Source organism: Triplophysa dalaica, chromosome 2 (assembly GCF_015846415.1).
Source record: "Triplophysa dalaica isolate WHDGS20190420 chromosome 2, ASM1584641v1, whole genome shotgun sequence".
Classification (NCBI taxonomy): Eukaryota; Metazoa; Chordata; class Actinopteri; order Cypriniformes; family Nemacheilidae; genus Triplophysa; species Triplophysa dalaica.
The window spans coordinates 574,947-593,391 of record NC_079543.1 but is presented as its reverse complement, the minus strand read 5'-3'; the positions used below and the strand labels follow the sequence as shown (position 1 = coordinate 593,391).

At 43.0% G+C, this 18,445-nt stretch overlaps 2 protein-coding genes across 6 annotated transcripts; both read right to left on the bottom strand.

Annotated features, from left to right (window-relative positions):
• Positions 1–1,055: 1,055 nt before the first annotated feature.
• On the bottom strand, positions 1,056–4,243 carry wu:fk65c09 (keratin, type I cytoskeletal 47 kDa). 2 transcript variants are annotated; one of them, XM_056768879.1, is made up of 7 exons: positions 2,806–4,243; positions 2,626–2,708; positions 2,388–2,544; positions 2,148–2,309; positions 1,944–2,069; positions 1,499–1,853; positions 1,056–1,224 (listed from the first exon to the last, which is right to left on the bottom strand). In XM_056768879.1, the coding sequence occupies exons 1-7, from the start codon at positions 3,355–3,357 to the stop codon at positions 1,202–1,204; spliced, it is 1,458 nt and encodes a 485-aa protein (XP_056624857.1). In that variant the 5' UTR covers positions 3,358–4,243; the 3' UTR covers positions 1,056–1,201. The 2 variants fall into 2 exon arrangements, with proteins under 2 accessions (XP_056624857.1, XP_056624847.1); XM_056768869.1 differs by lacking the exon at positions 1,056–1,224 and having other exon boundaries at positions 1,435–1,853.
• An 887-nt stretch (positions 4,244–5,130) lies between these two features.
• On the bottom strand, positions 5,131–18,394 carry LOC130436814 (calmodulin-regulated spectrin-associated protein 3). 4 transcript variants are annotated; one of them, XM_056767790.1, is made up of 19 exons: positions 18,122–18,394; positions 15,725–15,975; positions 15,136–15,276; positions 13,394–13,480; positions 13,228–13,260; positions 11,998–12,045; positions 11,304–11,442; positions 11,090–11,229; positions 10,869–10,962; positions 10,739–10,790; positions 10,596–10,654; positions 10,457–10,487; positions 8,465–10,289; positions 7,937–8,052; positions 7,559–7,845; positions 7,438–7,477; positions 7,232–7,350; positions 6,884–7,002; positions 5,131–6,798 (listed from the first exon to the last, which is right to left on the bottom strand). In XM_056767790.1, the coding sequence occupies exons 1-19, from the start codon at positions 18,237–18,239 to the stop codon at positions 6,496–6,498; spliced, it is 4,002 nt and encodes a 1,333-aa protein (XP_056623768.1). In that variant the 5' UTR covers positions 18,240–18,394; the 3' UTR covers positions 5,131–6,495. The 4 variants fall into 4 exon arrangements, with proteins under 4 accessions (XP_056623768.1, XP_056623760.1, XP_056623776.1 ...); XM_056767782.1 differs by having other exon boundaries at positions 7,559–7,848; positions 18,122–18,393; XM_056767798.1 differs by having other exon boundaries at positions 7,559–7,848; positions 8,465–10,262; positions 18,122–18,393.
• Between the last annotated feature and the right edge of the window lie 51 nt (positions 18,395–18,445).

The window sequence follows — 18,445 nt, the reverse complement described above, 5'->3', positions numbered from 1 at the left end:
TTTATTTTATTACAACCCTTTTTTTACTGTGTTATGCCTATTGTTTCTTGTCATTACTTTGTAGGCATTACTTATAATGGTTTGATACGATTGTAATCTAGCAAAACATGCCAATAAAGTATTTTTCAATTGAAATGTGATGTAGGCCCAGATCCAGTTGTCTACATTTATGGTTTGTATTGTAAATTCTTTTTTATTAAAGTTTAGTTCGTGGTTCTAAGTGACAGTTTCCCACGGGCTATGACTAAACACTGCTCACTGTCGTCGGTACGTTTGAACTAGCCAATCAAACAGAAGTGGGCGGGGTTAAGCGCTGTCACAGCCGAGCGGGAATCAGTGCGCACGTGCCAAGAAGAATGTGAGGTAAGATATTTGCAGCTTAACGTCTAAATTAGTTCTTACTTACCAACTGTTGTACGATGGAAACGACCCACGGTAATATATGGATACAAACTACTCTTCCCTCAGGTAAATAGTTTTGAATTAAAATATGTGATTTACGTGATCAGCAGTATCAATTTAAATGCCTGAAGGTGAAGAGCGAAAATATTAACTTCACAACGGATCAGTTTTTAGCGCAGATAAAGATAATAAACTCTAGGTTTACATAAAGAGTTAATGTTGAAGGTTCTATCGGTAAATTAGCTCGTCTTTTAAATGATTCTAACCGTGAATGAGTCATCATTTATAGACCTCAATTACAACTAGTCAACACGTGTAATTTTGTTTTTAAGTGGTTTGTACGAATTAAAATGCATTATTTATCAGTCATTTAAAGTTCTGTATTTTTCACTTTTAATTTATGGACCATTCCTTTTTGACTGTTTAAAATGCAACAGTTAACTTAAAAATACAAACTGCTTCAACTTTTTCTCATTTTTTATGAAAAAAACATTTTTAGGCCCTGTTTTACTGTATTGTAAGGGTATTTCCTACAACAACAGAAGATAAAAATATCAAAATCACAATGAAAGCAACCCATTTGACTTTTGTGCTATATTTCAAGTATTCTGATGTTGTTTCATAAAAAGATCAATAAAGACACAACATTCTTTAGTGTTGTATGTTTGCCTTTATTTATGTTTGAGACACATTTGTGCAACACAAAACGGTGTTGACTGACAGATGATTGGTAAAGTTCTGATCACACCGATGACATCACCCAGACCCCGAAGAGCATTTAACCAGAGAAGAGACCTCTTCAAGGGAGAACGGTAACATCAACTAGATGAACAAAAAAAGATTTAAAGATTTGAAAAAGTCAATAATGTAAGCATAATGTTATCTGTGTGTTATTATATTTATTACTCTTTAGCTGTACACACTTAACAAGCTTTTAATTGGTTGTTCTCACAAAATGTGTGATTTCTTTGCCCATGAGTAACTTTGGATGTCATCATTAAGAACATTGAATATTTGCAAGGTGTAAATCACATCATTTTCCGAGAAGGAACCAGAAGTCAAACCGCTAAGCTACATGAATGGATGGGCTGCTCACCACTGCCTTCCATCACCGATTCAGTTAAAACGCTGGCGGAAACATCAACACTGTGGGAAATGTCAACACTGGAATCAACCACTGCGACAGTTTCCTCAGCCTCCAGAGTCTTTGGTCTGGTCGTGAGCACAGTGACCTCTCCGGCGCCCTCTAGCAGAGCTTTGTAAGTGTTGATCTCTCTCTCCAGCTGAACTTTGGTGCTCAGGAGCAGCTGATAGTCTCGACTCTGCTGTAAGGCACTCTCACGGACGGACATGAGCTCCCCCTCCAGACTCCCAGCCAGCTGACTCAATCTGTACAACTGGGACTGATATTGAGACTGAACCTCCAGCAGACGCTGCTCCAGGTTAGATTTCTGTAGGGAGGAGAAACATCAGCACAACACGGCACTCATCGATGGAAACCATATTGTTTACTTCCACTTATAAACCAGCACGACGCACACCTCTACGAATGCGGCGTCCAGCTGCGTGTGCAGCGTCATCGACTGTTTGCGGTTCTCTGTGATCTCAGTACCACCAGTGACCGTCGTCTCCGTGACGATCGCAAACTCTGCACTTTTCTTCTCCACCTGAACACAAAAGCGGAAGACAGATTAAAACGTCTGTGTAAGAGGTATGTGTATATGTCACAGCTGGACGTTGTGTACCTGTTTGGTGTACCAGTGTTCCGCTTCTCTGCGGTTCTTCTCGATGACTGTCTCGTACTCGGCACGGATCTCGGCCAGCACACGTGACAGGTCTGCACTTTCAACGTTCTGCACATCCACAGTCACTGTACCTGCAATCTGCCCTCGCAGGCCGATCATCTCCTGAACAATTCACGTCACAGGACAGAAGTCAGTCAAGTGACACTCAACATTGATGTTCTTTAAGAAGCCTCCTCTCACCTGCTGTTGTGCGTCTTTGATGTTTCTGAGTTCAACTTCAAATGTGTTGACCTCATGCAGTAGCACCTCGCTCGTGGCATTGTACTCGTTCTTCAGAGCTTTTAGATTTGCTATATCCCCCTCCACAGACTGACAGATGCCAAACTCTGTCTCATACCTGCAAAACACAGTGAGAAATGCTCAGGTACACACTGTCAATATTGTGATGTTTGTTTTTGCACGCATCACTCAAACTTACTTCAATCGGAAATCCTCTGCAGCCAGTTTGGCATTGTCTATGGCTAAAGTAAGTTCTGTGTTTTCTTGAATAAGAATCAGAATCTGAAAGAGAAGGAAAAACACACCCATGTCATCAACTGTCCGTTGGTACTAATGCACATTATGGACAAAGTGTTATTCAGAAATGAAGTTATCTCACCTTTTCACGCAGAGGTCTCAGCTGCATTTGATATGGCTCCAGGTCGTGAGTGGTTTGAACTCTGTTGACGGTGAACGATCTGAGTTTTTCATTAAGCTCGCGGTTGGTGATCTCCAGACGTTTCACCTTCTCCAGGTAAGTGGCGAGACGATCGTTCAGAACCTGCAGCTGCTGTTTGTCATTGACGATGTATGCCATGTTCTGCATGTAGGCACCTCCACCACCCATCTTCAAACCAGCTGAGAGAGATCCTCCACCAGCCGATATAGAGCCTCCAACCATTCTCAAACCAGACGAGACAGACCTTCCACTCCCGGTCCCCATCCCAAACCCAGACCCAACGCCAAACCCTACACCAGGCCCTAAACCAAACCCAGACCCTACACCTATCCCCGCACTGCTGTGCAGACTTCCGGCCATCAGAGACTGACCGTAAGCCTGATTATTTCCTCCTCCAAATCCATATCCTCCACCTCCAGAGCTAGAGAAACTCCTGGACACCTGAGAGCGGTTACTGAAGGACCCCCCAGAAGAGCTTCTAATCTGAGACATGACTTTAAGCAGCGAGGTCACAGCGAGCAGAAATTATTTCTGTTGAGGGCAACTGGTGTCTGTTAGGCTGTAGGTGATGTGATAGAAGGTGGTGAAGCTCACACATTTTATAGCTGGTGAGCTCATGCACCCCTCCTCTGGTGACAGGCCCTCGGGCAACAATTTACCTAAAACAAGATATATTTACATTGATTAATTTAGCAGCGTCTTATCCAAAGCAACAGTGTAGATGGCGTGAGGGAGGGGGTATGTACCTGTAAGAGTGAATTAAGGTGAAGTTTCAGTCAATGTCCTGAAGGCTAAGTGTGTCGTGGGCTCTTTTTATTTGATTGATAACCATGGACCATGGGCATTATAAAATGTTGCGTGAAAACCTCCTAAATTAGATTTTACGATCATTTCTTAAAGTGCATACGTGTGATTCATAGGACACGTGTACGCCTTTCCGTCAGATCTGAAATATATAAATAGCAAACAATCGTGAAATTGCGCGCAGCTGAACAGTTTCAGATCTCTTCCTTCTAATCGTCTAATTAATGTCATTGATATATGTAAGAGCACCTGTCAACTTCCAAATCCATCACGAGCGGTAAGAATGACTTATATTTCCAAAGAACTGAAGCACTCAGAGAAGCAAAAGTGTGTTCGTCTGCTCAGACCCTGACCTGGTACCAAACACTTTTCCACGGCAAAGACCGTTTTTATAAATATGAACACTGCCGTGGATTTTTGCGTGTGTAAGCTTTACGATCAAATATGTGTGTACACACGTTTCATAGATGAGGCCCCAGATGTGATGCTGCGTTCTGTATCATTTCAGGGGCTTGATTGCATTGTCTGGAAGGTCAACCAATAGGACACAAAGTGTTATGTAATGCAGATTTGGAGATTGAGGAGTAATATGCTTCAAAAACTTCTTCCTGGTCCTAATAAAACGTGAATGACTATGAAGTAGTCCAGTAGTAATCTAGGTTTGCTGACCTCATCAGAGGTATGTATCACTTCACCATCATGTTTCCAAATTGTTGCCAAATTTCAAATGACCAGAACCTCAAGAGCCAAAAGTCCTCAACCCGAAACAGTAAAAGAAACTGAAAAGACAGACTCTGAAGCGCAGCTGAATATAATGACCTTTCATACAGTGTAAAGAACAACTGGTAGGATTCTTTTGATTTTTTTGTTTTACATACGGTCAAATGTGACAAAAATAACACAAAAACTCAAGTAAATGTTACCATTTGTTCTTCACAGTTTACCTTGTTGTGGTTGTGACACGACTGGTTCCGGAAACATAAGTTTCAGTTTTGAACTCGTCACAGGGTTTTAGTAACGCTTAAACATGTTTCATGTAATCCTTCAAATTCTACAGCAATGATAGGATGAGCATTTAAAAAACACTGATGTGATGTGAAATTACAGAAAGATCAGTTTTCTGAGTCAACACTAGTGTTAAAACTCATATGTTTAGCAGTTGCAGTAAAAACTCTCACACTCATTCTATGAATCTCGTCTTTCTCATGAGTTTCATAACTCTAGTCTTTTACAAGGCAAATGAGTCACACATGAATTGAAATGAATCTGCTGTAAGGATTAAACAAATCTATGAGTTCTGCTTCGACAGTTATGTTGCTCAATGTGTGTGGGAAACCGTGACTTTCTCAGTTCTCATCACCAGGACTGCAGTGTTCTTGACGGGTTACAGCAGTACAACATCAGTTCTTCTTTAACCTCATTGTCTTTGTTTTACACACACCAGTAGGCATTTGTTCAGGGTAAAAATGCATTTTATTAGCATTTAAAGCTAATGGCGATTCATTTGACATTACATCATAACAATTGTGCTAATATAACTGTGGTCCTCTTATCATCAGTTTTTACACATTTAAGTTGTACCTCAACACAACACTTAAAAAAGTCACATTGCATTTTATAGTTAATTTAATTGCAAAACTGGCTTCTGGACTATTGTAGCGATTGAGCGGGCTTGTGACACCACGATAAACAAAGAAGAGAAAAGAATATTATTGTGAATACTGAATGACTTTTTAATACTGATACATGATCAGTGTGGTGCGACCATTTTTCAAGACGTAAACACCGGCCCAGAAGCACTTCCTGTTTCAGTTTTAACACTACACAAATGTTGGCACAAAATACGATTAATAATGTAGACGTTATCTGGAATGTTTAACGAACATCTTAAAAACGTAATTTTATATAGCAAATGAAAAATTCAACTAAAAGGAAGCCTGCATTGTCATCATCTTGAAAAATGATGCACTGATGAATCCAAACTCATCCGACATGACCCTGTTCAACAGAGTCAGACACAACTCACGTGATGTAACATTACAGTCTGAACGATTCATTTGTTTCACACTACAGAAACATAGACGTGATCATACCAGAGAATATGAAGAAAGTTTGTATGGGGAAAAAGTCCGTATCATAGATAATAGAAAAGAAAAAGTCTTCAAAGACCTAAAATGGTTTAGTAAACCCGAGACCCTTGGACCCCTCAGCAGCACCCCTCTTAAACTACAGCCTTCAGTGTTGAGATTCAGGACAAAATCTATCAAAAGTTTGTAAACGTGATAAGAATTCAGAAGACAAATGATCGAAGTGCTCTATTGATGTCTGTCGATCTAATAGAATATGCAAGAGACCTCGACTGTACCAAACATGCAGAGAGAGCTTTGGTTTTGAAGATTTTCTGCTTATGAACCTTCAATGAAAACTTCAGGGCACAGCTATCATGCAGGGTCTTTCTGGTTCAGAATAAATGAATCATTTCATTGTTGAGTTTGTGTTGTTGCGCTTGTAAGTGTTTATGTCAAGAAATGGCGCAGGTCACCGAAAAACAAACATTCTTTGATCATTTACTCATCTTCATGTCATGTCAAACCTGTATGACTCTTTCTTCTGGAAAACACAAAAGAAGATATTTTGAAGAACGGTGATGATAAAACAGCATCCAAAGACATTTTCTCAAAATATCACACGCAGATTTACTAAATGATGACAGAATTCTGATTTCTGACCGAACTGTCCCTTTAATGTAGGATGGGATGTGTTCTTTTTATTTGGAGGGGAGTGTATTTTCATGGCACAGGTTAAAAGAGAGATAATGGGAGTGGTTTATTTGGGTGTGTCTACTTTTTTGGGTGTGCCATGTTTCTTGGCATGCCACAGGTGGGCGGGGATAGTGAAAGCATCCACGCTCATGCTCAGGGTACGCGACGGAAGCACGCTGAACTGCTTGCGGTCCGAGCTGTATTTATAGATGGCCCCCACAGCCGAAGAGGGAATGACACGTGGGCCGACGCCGCAGACTCGATGCAGCTCATCTGATTGGCCGTCTGGACTGTAGACGGCACGGAACTGACAGTTGGAATCCCGCAGCAGGATCATAAAATGACTGGCCGAGCTCTTCTCCATCTCCTGCAATCAGAGAGCATAGAGAAACTGTCGTCAGAATGTGGACGGGGCAGGCATGAAGATGATGATGACGATGATGATGACACACCTCCACAATCTTGTTTTTCTGAAACTCATTGACTTTGCCTGCAAGGCAGCAGTGCGCGAGAGCGTTGTGAATGATGAACTTGTTGGATTTAAAGCTGGGTTCCTTGAACAACTTAGGACCTGAAACAGATAAAACGTCACATGTGACTGAACAGGCCAATGAACTGGAGTGCTAAACATCACATACATGTAACCAGCAGGTGGCACTGTTGTTCATCTTTACTACCAAAATGGTCAATGTCAGATAAATCCACTCCCACACTGGACTGAACACATCTGTTCTTGTGTAGCAGTATTCACGTCCACCCTAAACTGAATGATTCCTGTTTTTCCTAACACAGCTCTTTACCAGTGTACTCTGGGATGGGCGCTGGAGAGGAGGCATTGGATCCATTTTCCCAGTCTTTCCCTGCATTATGATTGGCCAGCTGCCCAGAAGACTGCACCTTTGAGGGAGAATCTGAATGGCTGAAATAGTGAGAAGGCAGTTTTTTAAAATGAAGATGAAATCAGGGTATGAAGGAAATAAAGCAGGATGAATATCTTCTACAGTACCTGACATGTTTATCAGCTGATCCACCGTCCTTCTGCTTAGCTGGAGGAGTCAACACAACTGGTTAAGGGACAGATTTGTGTGTCACGTGATTTCTGTATCAAAATGTCCAGGTTTGATTACCTGTTTGGTTCTTCCTCGGCGAGTGTGCGAGCTCGTTGTTTTTGTGTGCTCTGTGCTGTTTTTTGCCACTTTGCTTTGTTGGTTTCTGTTTGAGAACCTTCTCCAGATCCTCCATAATCTTCAGCTGATGGCGTCTTTCATACTCCGCCCGTGTAAATGCTCCCCACCGCAGGGGCGTGCCTGGGGCTATGGCCTGCGAAGTAGCCGGTGGGCCGTATGAGTTGGGCAGTGACTGTGAAAGGGGCTGAGTATGAGATCGTCGCAGGTCATCCATGGAAGACTTTTGACTGCTGAGGAAGTAGAGCGCACAGATTTGAACTTGAGGATATGGGAGCAGTGGTACAAGTGTGTGTTTGTGTTCTCAATGTGTGATCTTGCCTGGCCTCGGGGTCTTGGCTGTGTTTCCAGCTCTTGATCTCATGAGCTCGTCTTTGCTGTCGCTCTAACAGTATTGCTCTTTTCTGGGCCATCTCCTCCTCTGAAAGTCCAGCCTCCTGAACAAACACAAATACATCACCAATAAACATACATACACCGTAATGTACACATTCATCACTATTCTTGTAATTTTGCCTTTGAGGAGTTTATTGTATGGATGTATTTTATGTTTGTTCTTTAGTTTCATTTTGTTATTTGTTGAGTGGCTTGATTGATTGTATCCACTCACACTCGTTACCCAGCTGTTCTCATTGTGGTGTTTACAGCACCTGTGTGGATAATAGGAGTGTACCCTGAGGAAAGCCAAACACACTGGCAGCAATGTTTTAATAATTAAAGAGTGACTTTATGAAGGCTTTTTGTATCACCACGCCAGTGACTTTTGTGTCTTTTTATTTAAGCTCTACCTTTCAATGAACACCCCTCAAGCACGCCTCGTTTTCATGTAACATGGACTCATTTACAAACCTTGAAGAAAACATCAAGCCCCAGCCGGCTCTCAGTGTCGGTCTGGTCACTCATGGAATCGGATGAGAATATTTCTGTACCCTGCTCCATATCCGTGTCATCCTCCAGTGTGACGGCACCCTCACTATCCTGCCTCTCGTCTTTAACGCAAGCACTGCTGAGGAGCAAGTCGCTTTCAAACGAGCACTCTGATGGGGCTCCTGAACTGCTCCCACCCCCTAACAGTTCTGCTGGGAGCGCAGACGGAGGTCCAGCCTCCAGCTCCAGGGTGAAGATTGGTGTGTTATGGTGACTGGATCCCGACTCCGGTGTGCTCTCTTGTGCCGGGTCAGGTTGTTGTGGAGACTCTTGCGGCGTGCAAGGACCTCCAAGCCGTAGTGAGGAGGAGGTCTGCACCTGACACTGACTCGGAGAGCCTCGTCGTAGATGAGGGAGCGTGTCAACATTCTGCGGTGGCGTCAAGACTCGTGTGAGGGGCTGGAAACCGAGTTCTGTTGGCCGAGAAGAATGTTTCCGTTTCGGGCTCTTTGGAGCAATGTTGCGGTGCCTGCGCGATGTAGACGGTGCTGTGCTTTTGGGGGATCTGGGAGTGTCACAGGGTTGACTGGAACGTGACGGAGATCCAGACGGTGAAATGATACAGGTGGATTCTCTTGAAAGATGAGGGGGTGTGGCAGGGAGTTTGGGAGAGGATGGGATAACCCATGCATTGCTGGAAGGCGTCTTATTTGAGGGGGTGTTTCTCGGAGAACTCACAGTTTTCCTTCCCATTAGCCTTTGCTGCTGTTCTGTGAGGCGCTGCATGTCCTTTTGCAGGGTTTGAAGGGCGGAGCTTAGCTTATTTACGGCCTCATTGTACTCACCCAGCGGTGGCTCTTTCTCCACCCCGTTCTTTGTATCAACGGAGAAGGTCACCTGTTTCTCCAGTTTGGGCGGCGTTACAACGTCGCCGTTGCTATTCTTTAGTTCCTCATTCATTTTTTTCTCCTCCTCCTGTTTCTTCTTCTCCTCCTCTTTCTCTTTGTTCTCCTCCTGTTGAAGCTGCTGCTCCATTCGTGTCAATCGTTCTTCCAAAGTGAGCGACTGTCCCTCTTCTTCCTCTTTCTTCTGAAGCTGGAGGAAGGCAGTCTTGCCCAGCCTCTGTCTGTGTTTGGTAAAGATAGCCTCGATCCGTCTCTTCTGAGCTTCTATGGCCTTGCGTTTCTCCTCCAAGCGTGCCCCGAGCTCCTGTGCCTCTGCTGCTCCAGCAGGACTCATCATCGCTGAGGGGCTGAATGATTCCCCCATGTCATGTGGTCTGGAGTTACCTGGAGAATCCAGCGCCTTCTTTCTACATTCAGCAAAGTTAGTCATGTGACCGGTCTTGGGCCCGTTTGCCGGACTGGAGGGGGTTTTGGGGAGATCTTCCTGTGTGTCAGAGTCTACATTTCCATGTTTGGCTCCACTGCTATCAGGCCCTCCTCTCATTGGTCGATACATCATTCCTGATTTACAGGGGGCAGAGCTGCTTAACCTGGCCCCGTCGTTTTCAGGATAGTGCAGATAAAAGCCAGCCGGCGCCCCCTCGGGCCGCAGACGGGGCTTGTTGCGCACGGGACGGGTGGCATGAATGATCTGTAAGGCTTCTTCTATTGTGGCTAACTCCCCTAGAGGAGCCTGACCAATGTGCTTACTCAAATCCTCGGGGGGCGTGTACGCGTTATGGTTGGTTACCGCGGTGAGACTATCAGTGCTGACGGAACGGAATAGAGGGTTGCCCATAACAACATCAACGTCACTGTCCAGAGGGAACGGGATGCTGAAGGCCAAAGCAGAGAGAGGACGACTGAAACAGAGAATGTGATGAAGCCCCGCTGTGTTACAGTAAACGACAAGATCAATCATTCCTCTGAATTATATCAATGAAAGAATATCAAAAAGACTTGATCATAAAAAGAAGATATGAGTGTAACCTTTCTGAAAGAAAACAAGGACACTTAGAAACAGAAATACCTCATTTGTTTTTTGCTCCAGCCTCGTCCCTCTGCACAACAACAGCAGGCATAATAAAAACACAATTCATTACACATAGAGTACATATTCTTATATGGATTTAGAAAAAATTTGACTTTGAATTTTAAGCAGCTCATACCCGATGTAGAATTCGACTGAGGCAGGATCGACTGTTTCAGAATGAAAGACGGGGAGCCGCTGCGATACAAAAACATGATGCTAGTCAAGCGTGATGCGCAGTGATGCTAATGTGATTTGTGGAGCAGATTGTGAGTGTTTCACCTGTTGCTGTTGCCATTGATTGGACTTGTGCAGTCGAGCAGATCTGATGCATCTGTAGAAAAGCAGATTAGATGATGTGTGTTTGTAATGTTGTGTCAGACTGTTTGTGTGTTTGATTGTTTATTTGTACCGGTCAGGTCCAGTGTGTGTGCAGGCTTGACGAAATCTGGTTTCTGTACTTCAAACGTCTCCAGCAGCTCTGACAGGAAGCACATGATGTTCACCTTTGGGTTCAAAGGTCAAAATTGCCATTAATTATTTATTTCACAATTGTACGGGCAACACTCAATTAACTACAAGCTTCAAGTTGGCTGCATGCCTCATTCAGATTAGGGGCAGGGCTTGACTCACATGTAAAGTGGGCGGAGCATACAGAAAATCCTCCAGCGGTAAGCAGCAGTGAGTTTTCAGATGACTCACACAAAACTCTCTGATCAACTGCAGATTATACAAACTATCTGCCACACACATGGTCTCCTTCAGACACACATCTATAGAGAGAGAGAGAGATGATTCATTAGAGATTTATACACACACTCATGTCTCTCTGTATGTTTGTGTTTACCCTCCAGTAGCAGAATCTGAGGACAGTAGAAGTGAAGAGCAGCAGCAATAGCACAACCGTTCGACAGATCCCTTACACCAGACAATACACGAAAAAACGCTGTCTCTTCAGACTGAACTTTATCTTTCCTGTAACGGATCTGAGAGAGAGAGAGAGAGAGAGAGAGAGAGCAACAACACAAAAACTCTCAGAAGAGTTTATAAAGAACAGAAAAGAAAACCTAAAGAAGAAAGTGACACAAAGTGTTTTGTGTGAATCAGTGAATAACATGTAAATAAGTGAATCAGATTCATGTGCGTGAATGTGCTATACAATATAAATCAACACAACTCTGAATACAAGCGTGCTGAAAGAGACACTCAGAAAAAACTCTTTCAATCTCATCAACACACACACACACACACACATCATACGCACACACACAACTCAAGTCATTCGGTGTGTATAACAGAGATATGATCTCACAGACAGAAACACATGTGCAATGCTCACAGGTGAAGAGGAAAGACACCACAGCATGTGTGTTTGTGTGTGTTTGTGCGTCCGAGTGTAACAGCCATACAGTGTCCAGCCATAGAAATACAGCAGGTGACACTGAGAAACAAATTCAGAGAGTGAAACTGAGGTCACGTGAATGCCTTGGGTGTGATGTCATCATGCAGTGATGGATACAGGAGGCGGGCGGATACGTTACCACCGGAGGTTTATTCCCAGACTCCTTCAAACAAAATGCGATGGCATGCTGGGTGCAGTATGACAGAGAGAGCACACTGGTAAATGCAAACACACCGTCACATGACAAACAACGCATGTAACCCCACCCCCTGATTCCTATTAGCTAGACCTATATCAGCAAACGAGTCAATCATGTCTTCTGTTTCATTGGCTGTGGGTAAATGAGTGGGAGGGGTTAAAGGTTCAGTCGGCTGGTTTGATGCTACATTTCCGTTCATCCTATTGCATTTCAGTCAACTTCATGGAGAGGTTCAGAGGTTCAGTTAAACCACATGAGGTCCAACTCTGACATCTGCAACTAATCTATAATTGATCTAGAGTAGAAAGAACCGGGTGTTCCGGGCATGTCCCACCGGGAGAAGACCCCGGGGAAGACCTAGGACACGCTGGAGGGACTATGTCTCCCGGCTGGCCTGGGAACGCCTCGGTGTCCCCCCGGAAGAGCTGGAGGAAGTGGCTAGGGAGAGGGAAGTCTGGGCATCCCTGCTTAGACTGCTGCCCCCGCGACCCGGCCCCGGATAAGCGGTAGAAAATGGATGGATGGATGGATGGATGGTAGAAAGAACCTCAAGACATGATTATATTTACTGAACACACAATATATGATCTTGCTGAATGACATACGCACTAACTGTCAAAAGACATGTGACACTTGAGTCGAATACATCTGTGCGAATATAAATTTTTTCATTGTTTGATTTCATAAAAATGAAAGACTTTGACTGAATAGCCACAGCCAATGAGAGTTCAGAACAGATGGGAACTCATTCAATAGTCTTCAGAGAGAAGATGAATGACAAAAATATATATATTTAGGTCTTTTAGTGGCAACTTGATTCTATTAATAACTCTTTTTTTTAAAGTAGATCAACTTTTGACTGACAGTGCAGTTGAACATCAACATAATGCAGCATCAGACAAGAGAAGAAAACAACACAAATGAACACATGTCAATAAGACACTGAAATTCATCTTCAGTTCACATTAAACACACGTCAGAATACACAACAGTCAGAATGTTAAACAGCAGTCTAGTCTGAATTAGTGAAGGACAGCAGCCGACCCATTTTCAGTATACATGAGATCTCCATCAGTACAGTTAAAAATAATCCCCTGATGATAGAGAGAGAGAGAGAGAGAGAGAGAGAGATGTAGTGTATATATGTTTTATTAAAGATGTAATACTCACTGGAACCAGTTTCCAATACCAGCGCTGTGGACACTGACACACAACATCAGATGAAGAAGAGAGAAGAACAGTGTAAGTGTCAGTGTTAGTACATGTGTGTGTGCCCACTCGTGTGTGTATTTGTGTGTGTGTGTGTGTGTGTGTGTGTGTGTGTGTGTTTGCTCACAGAGGGATGAACTGGTTGGAGGTCAGTGCAGGTGTTTGATTTCTGATTCTCCTCCACATGACATCTTTCCCTCAACTTCTGATTCACCTGCACACATGAAACATTAACAGATGTGATTCATATGCAGTTACAATCCAGCGTTTGGGAGGGTTCTGTTAAAGGTGCAGTTCGTAACACATTCAAAACAGATACGTTCAAAACAACAACAACAACTGCGTAGCTTGATGACGCCCTGACGTGAATGAGAAATCATGTTTAAGGATGATGTAAAGTATAAAGGTTTATAAATGTTGCGTTTGATGACGTGATTTTATTTCAACATAATGAATTAGACGCATTAGAAGTAAGTCATAAAATGACTTTATTACTATTTAGTCAGATGATCTAAAGAGGATTATTGCTTGTTTAGTAAATATTAGTGGTGGGCCGTTAACGGCGTTAACGTGCTGCGTTAACGTGAGACTCTTAAATGTTGCCGTTAATCTATTCTCAAAGTTGTGTTGTGAGCTGGGTCTATACTACGCAAGCTATGATGACTTTCACCTTGATATTTTAGCGCGGATGTATACCTAGCTGAATTGCACTGTACCAGGCGAGAACAAGATTTTTCAACTCGCGTCATTCGCGCCGCCTCATCATCTCATGACCATGACTTCACTCGCGAAATTCGCGCCGCAAGTAGGTCTATCGCGTCTTTGCATTGACTTAACATGTAAATCACTCGCGCTTGACGCGCCATTCGCGTTTGGTCTGAACACAACATAACGTTACTGTGAAATTACCACATCAAACGTGACGTGCTAACATGGATGCAGCTTTGAAGCCGCCGGGTTGCTTCAGGAAAATTTTATTTTTAAGAAGCTTCCCAATGGAAACATCGACAAGACTAAGGTTGTTTGCACCTTTTGCAATGTGGAATTGGTTTTAAAAAAAAAACTTTCTCTCAACAGGTAGTGGTCTAGCTTTAGTTGAAACCAGTAACTTTGTATTGAGATCTAATGTATTATGGCTCCTGTATGACATATCTCTTGTTGCTCCCTCACTCTTTGTAAGTCGCTTTGGATAAAAGCGTCAGCTAAATGACTAAATGTAAATGTACTGTAGGAGCTCTTTCAGTCTCAAGTACCACCTAAACGCAAATGATCCCTTAGCTAATGCGGAAGTAAACACAAGTTCATCTTATTGAACATAATTTATTTTCATCACCAATTATCATATTAGAACAGCTTTCTCAAGCAGTTTGTGATGCATTTTGGAAACAGGAGATGAGCCCCTGGTCTAATGCGCCACCTGGCATGAGAAACCCGTTCTCAAAGACTTACTTTTAGTCATTATTTGGGTGGCACACATATTCTGAATGCCTTCGGCAGAATTCAAATGAGCCATTTTAATCTAGATAAAAAAATAAAAATCTATGCCCACCACTAGTAAATATATACATGAAACTTGTGCTAAATTAAGAAAAAGACCTTGTTGATCATTATAATAATCATTAGTTTTCTGTCAGCTATGGAATCTAAACAGTTGCTCACCTGTCTAGTAAAACACCGTTGTGGCCCTGTGTCACTGGTTTTCTCACGGTTTACAAATAGTTGGAAAGATTTGCTATATTGTAAGTACTCAAATGAACAAAGTATATAACACTGGCCTGGTTGTTTTTAGATATTTTACTGCAAAATAGTTACAAACTGCATCTTTAATGTGCAGTTAAAAGTTCTAGTTCAGGTTCTAGATTGAGGAACCTTGTTGATCCAGAAGAGAAGAGAGTTTTCCCAGCTGGTATTGCCTCCAAACTGATCGACTTGCTTCGACATCTTGACACGCCCCACCGTTTCCATGGCACTCAGTGACATCAACGAATCGATCACTGCCAGGTGCGCACCCTAGGACCAATCAGAGAAGCGGGATATAATTGTCAGCCAATAGAACCACAGATGTTATATCAGATCAAATGAGTCTGAACGTTGAAGACTAGACTGTAAAAGAAATCCTGTAAAAAAAAAATCAGCAGCTGTAAAATACTGTAAATATACCAGTCAAAGTAACGCTTAAAATGAAATGATTTTATTCTACACCCATCTTGTAAATTTGCAGTCTCTTCATGTCATTTGCCATATTTTTCAAAATATTTCAATCCCATAAAAAAAGATTCCGGCAGCTGGTGCAACAGTGAAATTCTATAAATTGACAAGCACAGAGGGAGATGTTCGGGAATAAAAGGAGAAACTATGTGGAACTTCATGGAGCACATGAGCCAATCATCTCTGTCATGATGCATCACATGACATATGAGGCCGATGAGAGATGACGACAGAACTGGAGGAGACTCACCATGTTGATGGGTTTGTGTTTCAGCTGCGTCTCGCTGACGGGGTTCTGGCGCTCCAGCGGAATGGCTCCGTACCGATCGAGCACCTGCAGGAGGGCGCTGTGGTCTCCAGGGGGAGCTGTGATGATGCTGGTGAGAGGATGTGAGGCGAAGGCACGACTGTACAGATCACATGACAACAGGAGCTGCTCAACGGCAGGAGTGACCTCTCCATCTGAGGACAGTGCCTCCTTCAGACCCGCGGGAACACTTTCTACACACACAAATCTACAGTTATACATGAATAAACATGAGATATTAGCATTACACGCAAAGTTTTAGTCATTGTATTTAAAAGTCAAATGATAATTATATATTCATTATATTTGTGCTCATGGGGATTAAGAGTCATGTGAATTGCTCATGATTGGAGGCTTTAGGTGTGTTATAACATGATGACTGACTGTCTGCTTCTCTTTGCATGTCACTATCTGCCCCATCAGCTCTTTTATTGATGATTTCTTCTTTCTTTTCTCATCTCCCACTGCTTGACTCTGTGTTCAGGAGTTTTTGTGTATCGTGTTGTGGAGATTCTCGATCACTCTGTACTCAGTGTTTGAGAGATGACTTTGATTTGATCTGACTCCAGACAAACACACAGAGAGAACTCACGCAAATCCTCACACACACACACACAAACGTTGACCCACATCCAGAATCTTTCCTCCGCAGTGCAGATCACCCGAGAAAACCCCAGTGCACACACACAGTTCTTGAGTAGTCATCCTCAGACAAAGTCCTGTTTGACCTACAACAGTTCACACAATTCAGACAGCTCAATAAAGAGCTGATGTGATGATGGAATGTAAACGTCTACAGGTGTGTGTGAGGGCGGATGTAGGTGAAAATATTACATGCACTCTAAAAACAATAGTAGACAACAGAAATAATGCTAAAACAAGCTTGCGTTCTTGTGGGATCCCACGAACCGGAAGTTGCGATCGTTTTTACTTCCATATTCTGACACATTTCTGAGGGAAAAGGTATTTAAAACGAGAGGGTGTGGCTTGCATGTTTCACTGCGAATTGATTGGATATATTAAAACAGCCAAGGTTTTGAAATGAACCTGGCAGCAGACTGACAGTTAAAGGGGAGGAGTTAACGGGTGTTCCGCCCAAGCCGTCCAGTTTTCATCATTTCAGATGGATCGTCATTTTCAGATTTTAACTGAAGATTATGAGGACACACGATTCGTTAAAAGAAAATGACTCACATTGATAAACTATGTACTATCGATCCTGCTCTATTTTATGAAAAAATATGATTCGTCATTTTTTATTTCACTGGGACTTTAATGTTACAATCCCAAACTCAATGAAAAGATCTTTTTTGCAGAACATCACACAGATTTTCATGCCAAATTCACACGGAAGTTTATTGAAATATATACTGTTGGTATATTTATGCAAACTACATTTTAAAGGTCCAGTGTATGAAATTGAGTGGCATCTGGAGGTGAGGTTACGAATTACAAGCAACGGCTCGCTCCACCGCTCTCCCCTCCCTTTCGAAGCACCAAGTGTCTGACACAAGAGGCATGTCGTCACGTATTCACTTCTTTGACAAGGGAGTTAACGTAATTATAAAACGTGTTCTGTACAACTGTTTGTCCGTTTAGGGATACAAAATTACTACATCTTAGTTGACATATATTTTTCCTATAAAACGTTGCTTCTGACCTAAAATCATTAAACAATTATAATTATATTTACTGTAATATACAAACATTAAATAAATAAACAAATAATGACATCATCCTCTTCTCAGGTGGAACTTTCTATTCAGTTCAGCTAATAGTCTGTTTTTTCGAAGAGCACAATCTTAGACTATAAACACTGTTAACATGCTTTTGAAAGTAAATAAACAAGATATTTCAGGAAATATTAATAAAATATAGAGAAACTCTATGACTGTCAACCTTGCTATCTAGAAGGCCTGTATATGAGTTTATGTAGGCGATCAACACCTACGTGTATGATTATATATTCATTTACATTGATCTACCGTACAGTATAAAGACATTCTTAATGCCACAGAACCTTCCGAATAAAATGTCTTTAAAAATGACAACACCTCTATTCTAAACCTCAGATGCAGGCCCGCGCAGTGATGTGCGCACATGCGTGGAAACAACAAAGAGATCCCCGTGCTGTGTGAATATTGTCTGGCAGTATCGTGTCGTGTAATCCTAAAGTGTTGTTTTATAAACAGCAGAATGAATCACAGAATCACACAGACGCAACGGCGACGCCCTGTACGTGTACCGGCTCGTGAACACCGAGTGTGTGCGTGATGCTGAATGCTGGTGCTGATGCTGCGCGCATCCTTCTGCCTCACACTGACACGCGCGCCGGGTTACCTTCACATCCGTGGGCTCGGCTCAGCAGCCAGCGGACACTTGCGCGGATCTTGGCTCGGGTGGAGTCGTATCGGTCCAGCGGGCGGATCTCCGGTACCGGCGCCGCAGACGCGTCCATCACGCGCGAGCCGCCGAACGGACGGACGTCGGACACACACTGACGCAAAATGTGTTAAAATGTCGTTCTCGGGGCTGATGCGAGCGCTCGGTTGTTTCCACACCCCGTAGACAGTAATCCGTCACCACGCGCACTGTATCCCACCGCCGCGGAGCCGCCCACAGCCGCGTGCACGGGCCGCCACTCCGAACTGTCAATCAAACAAG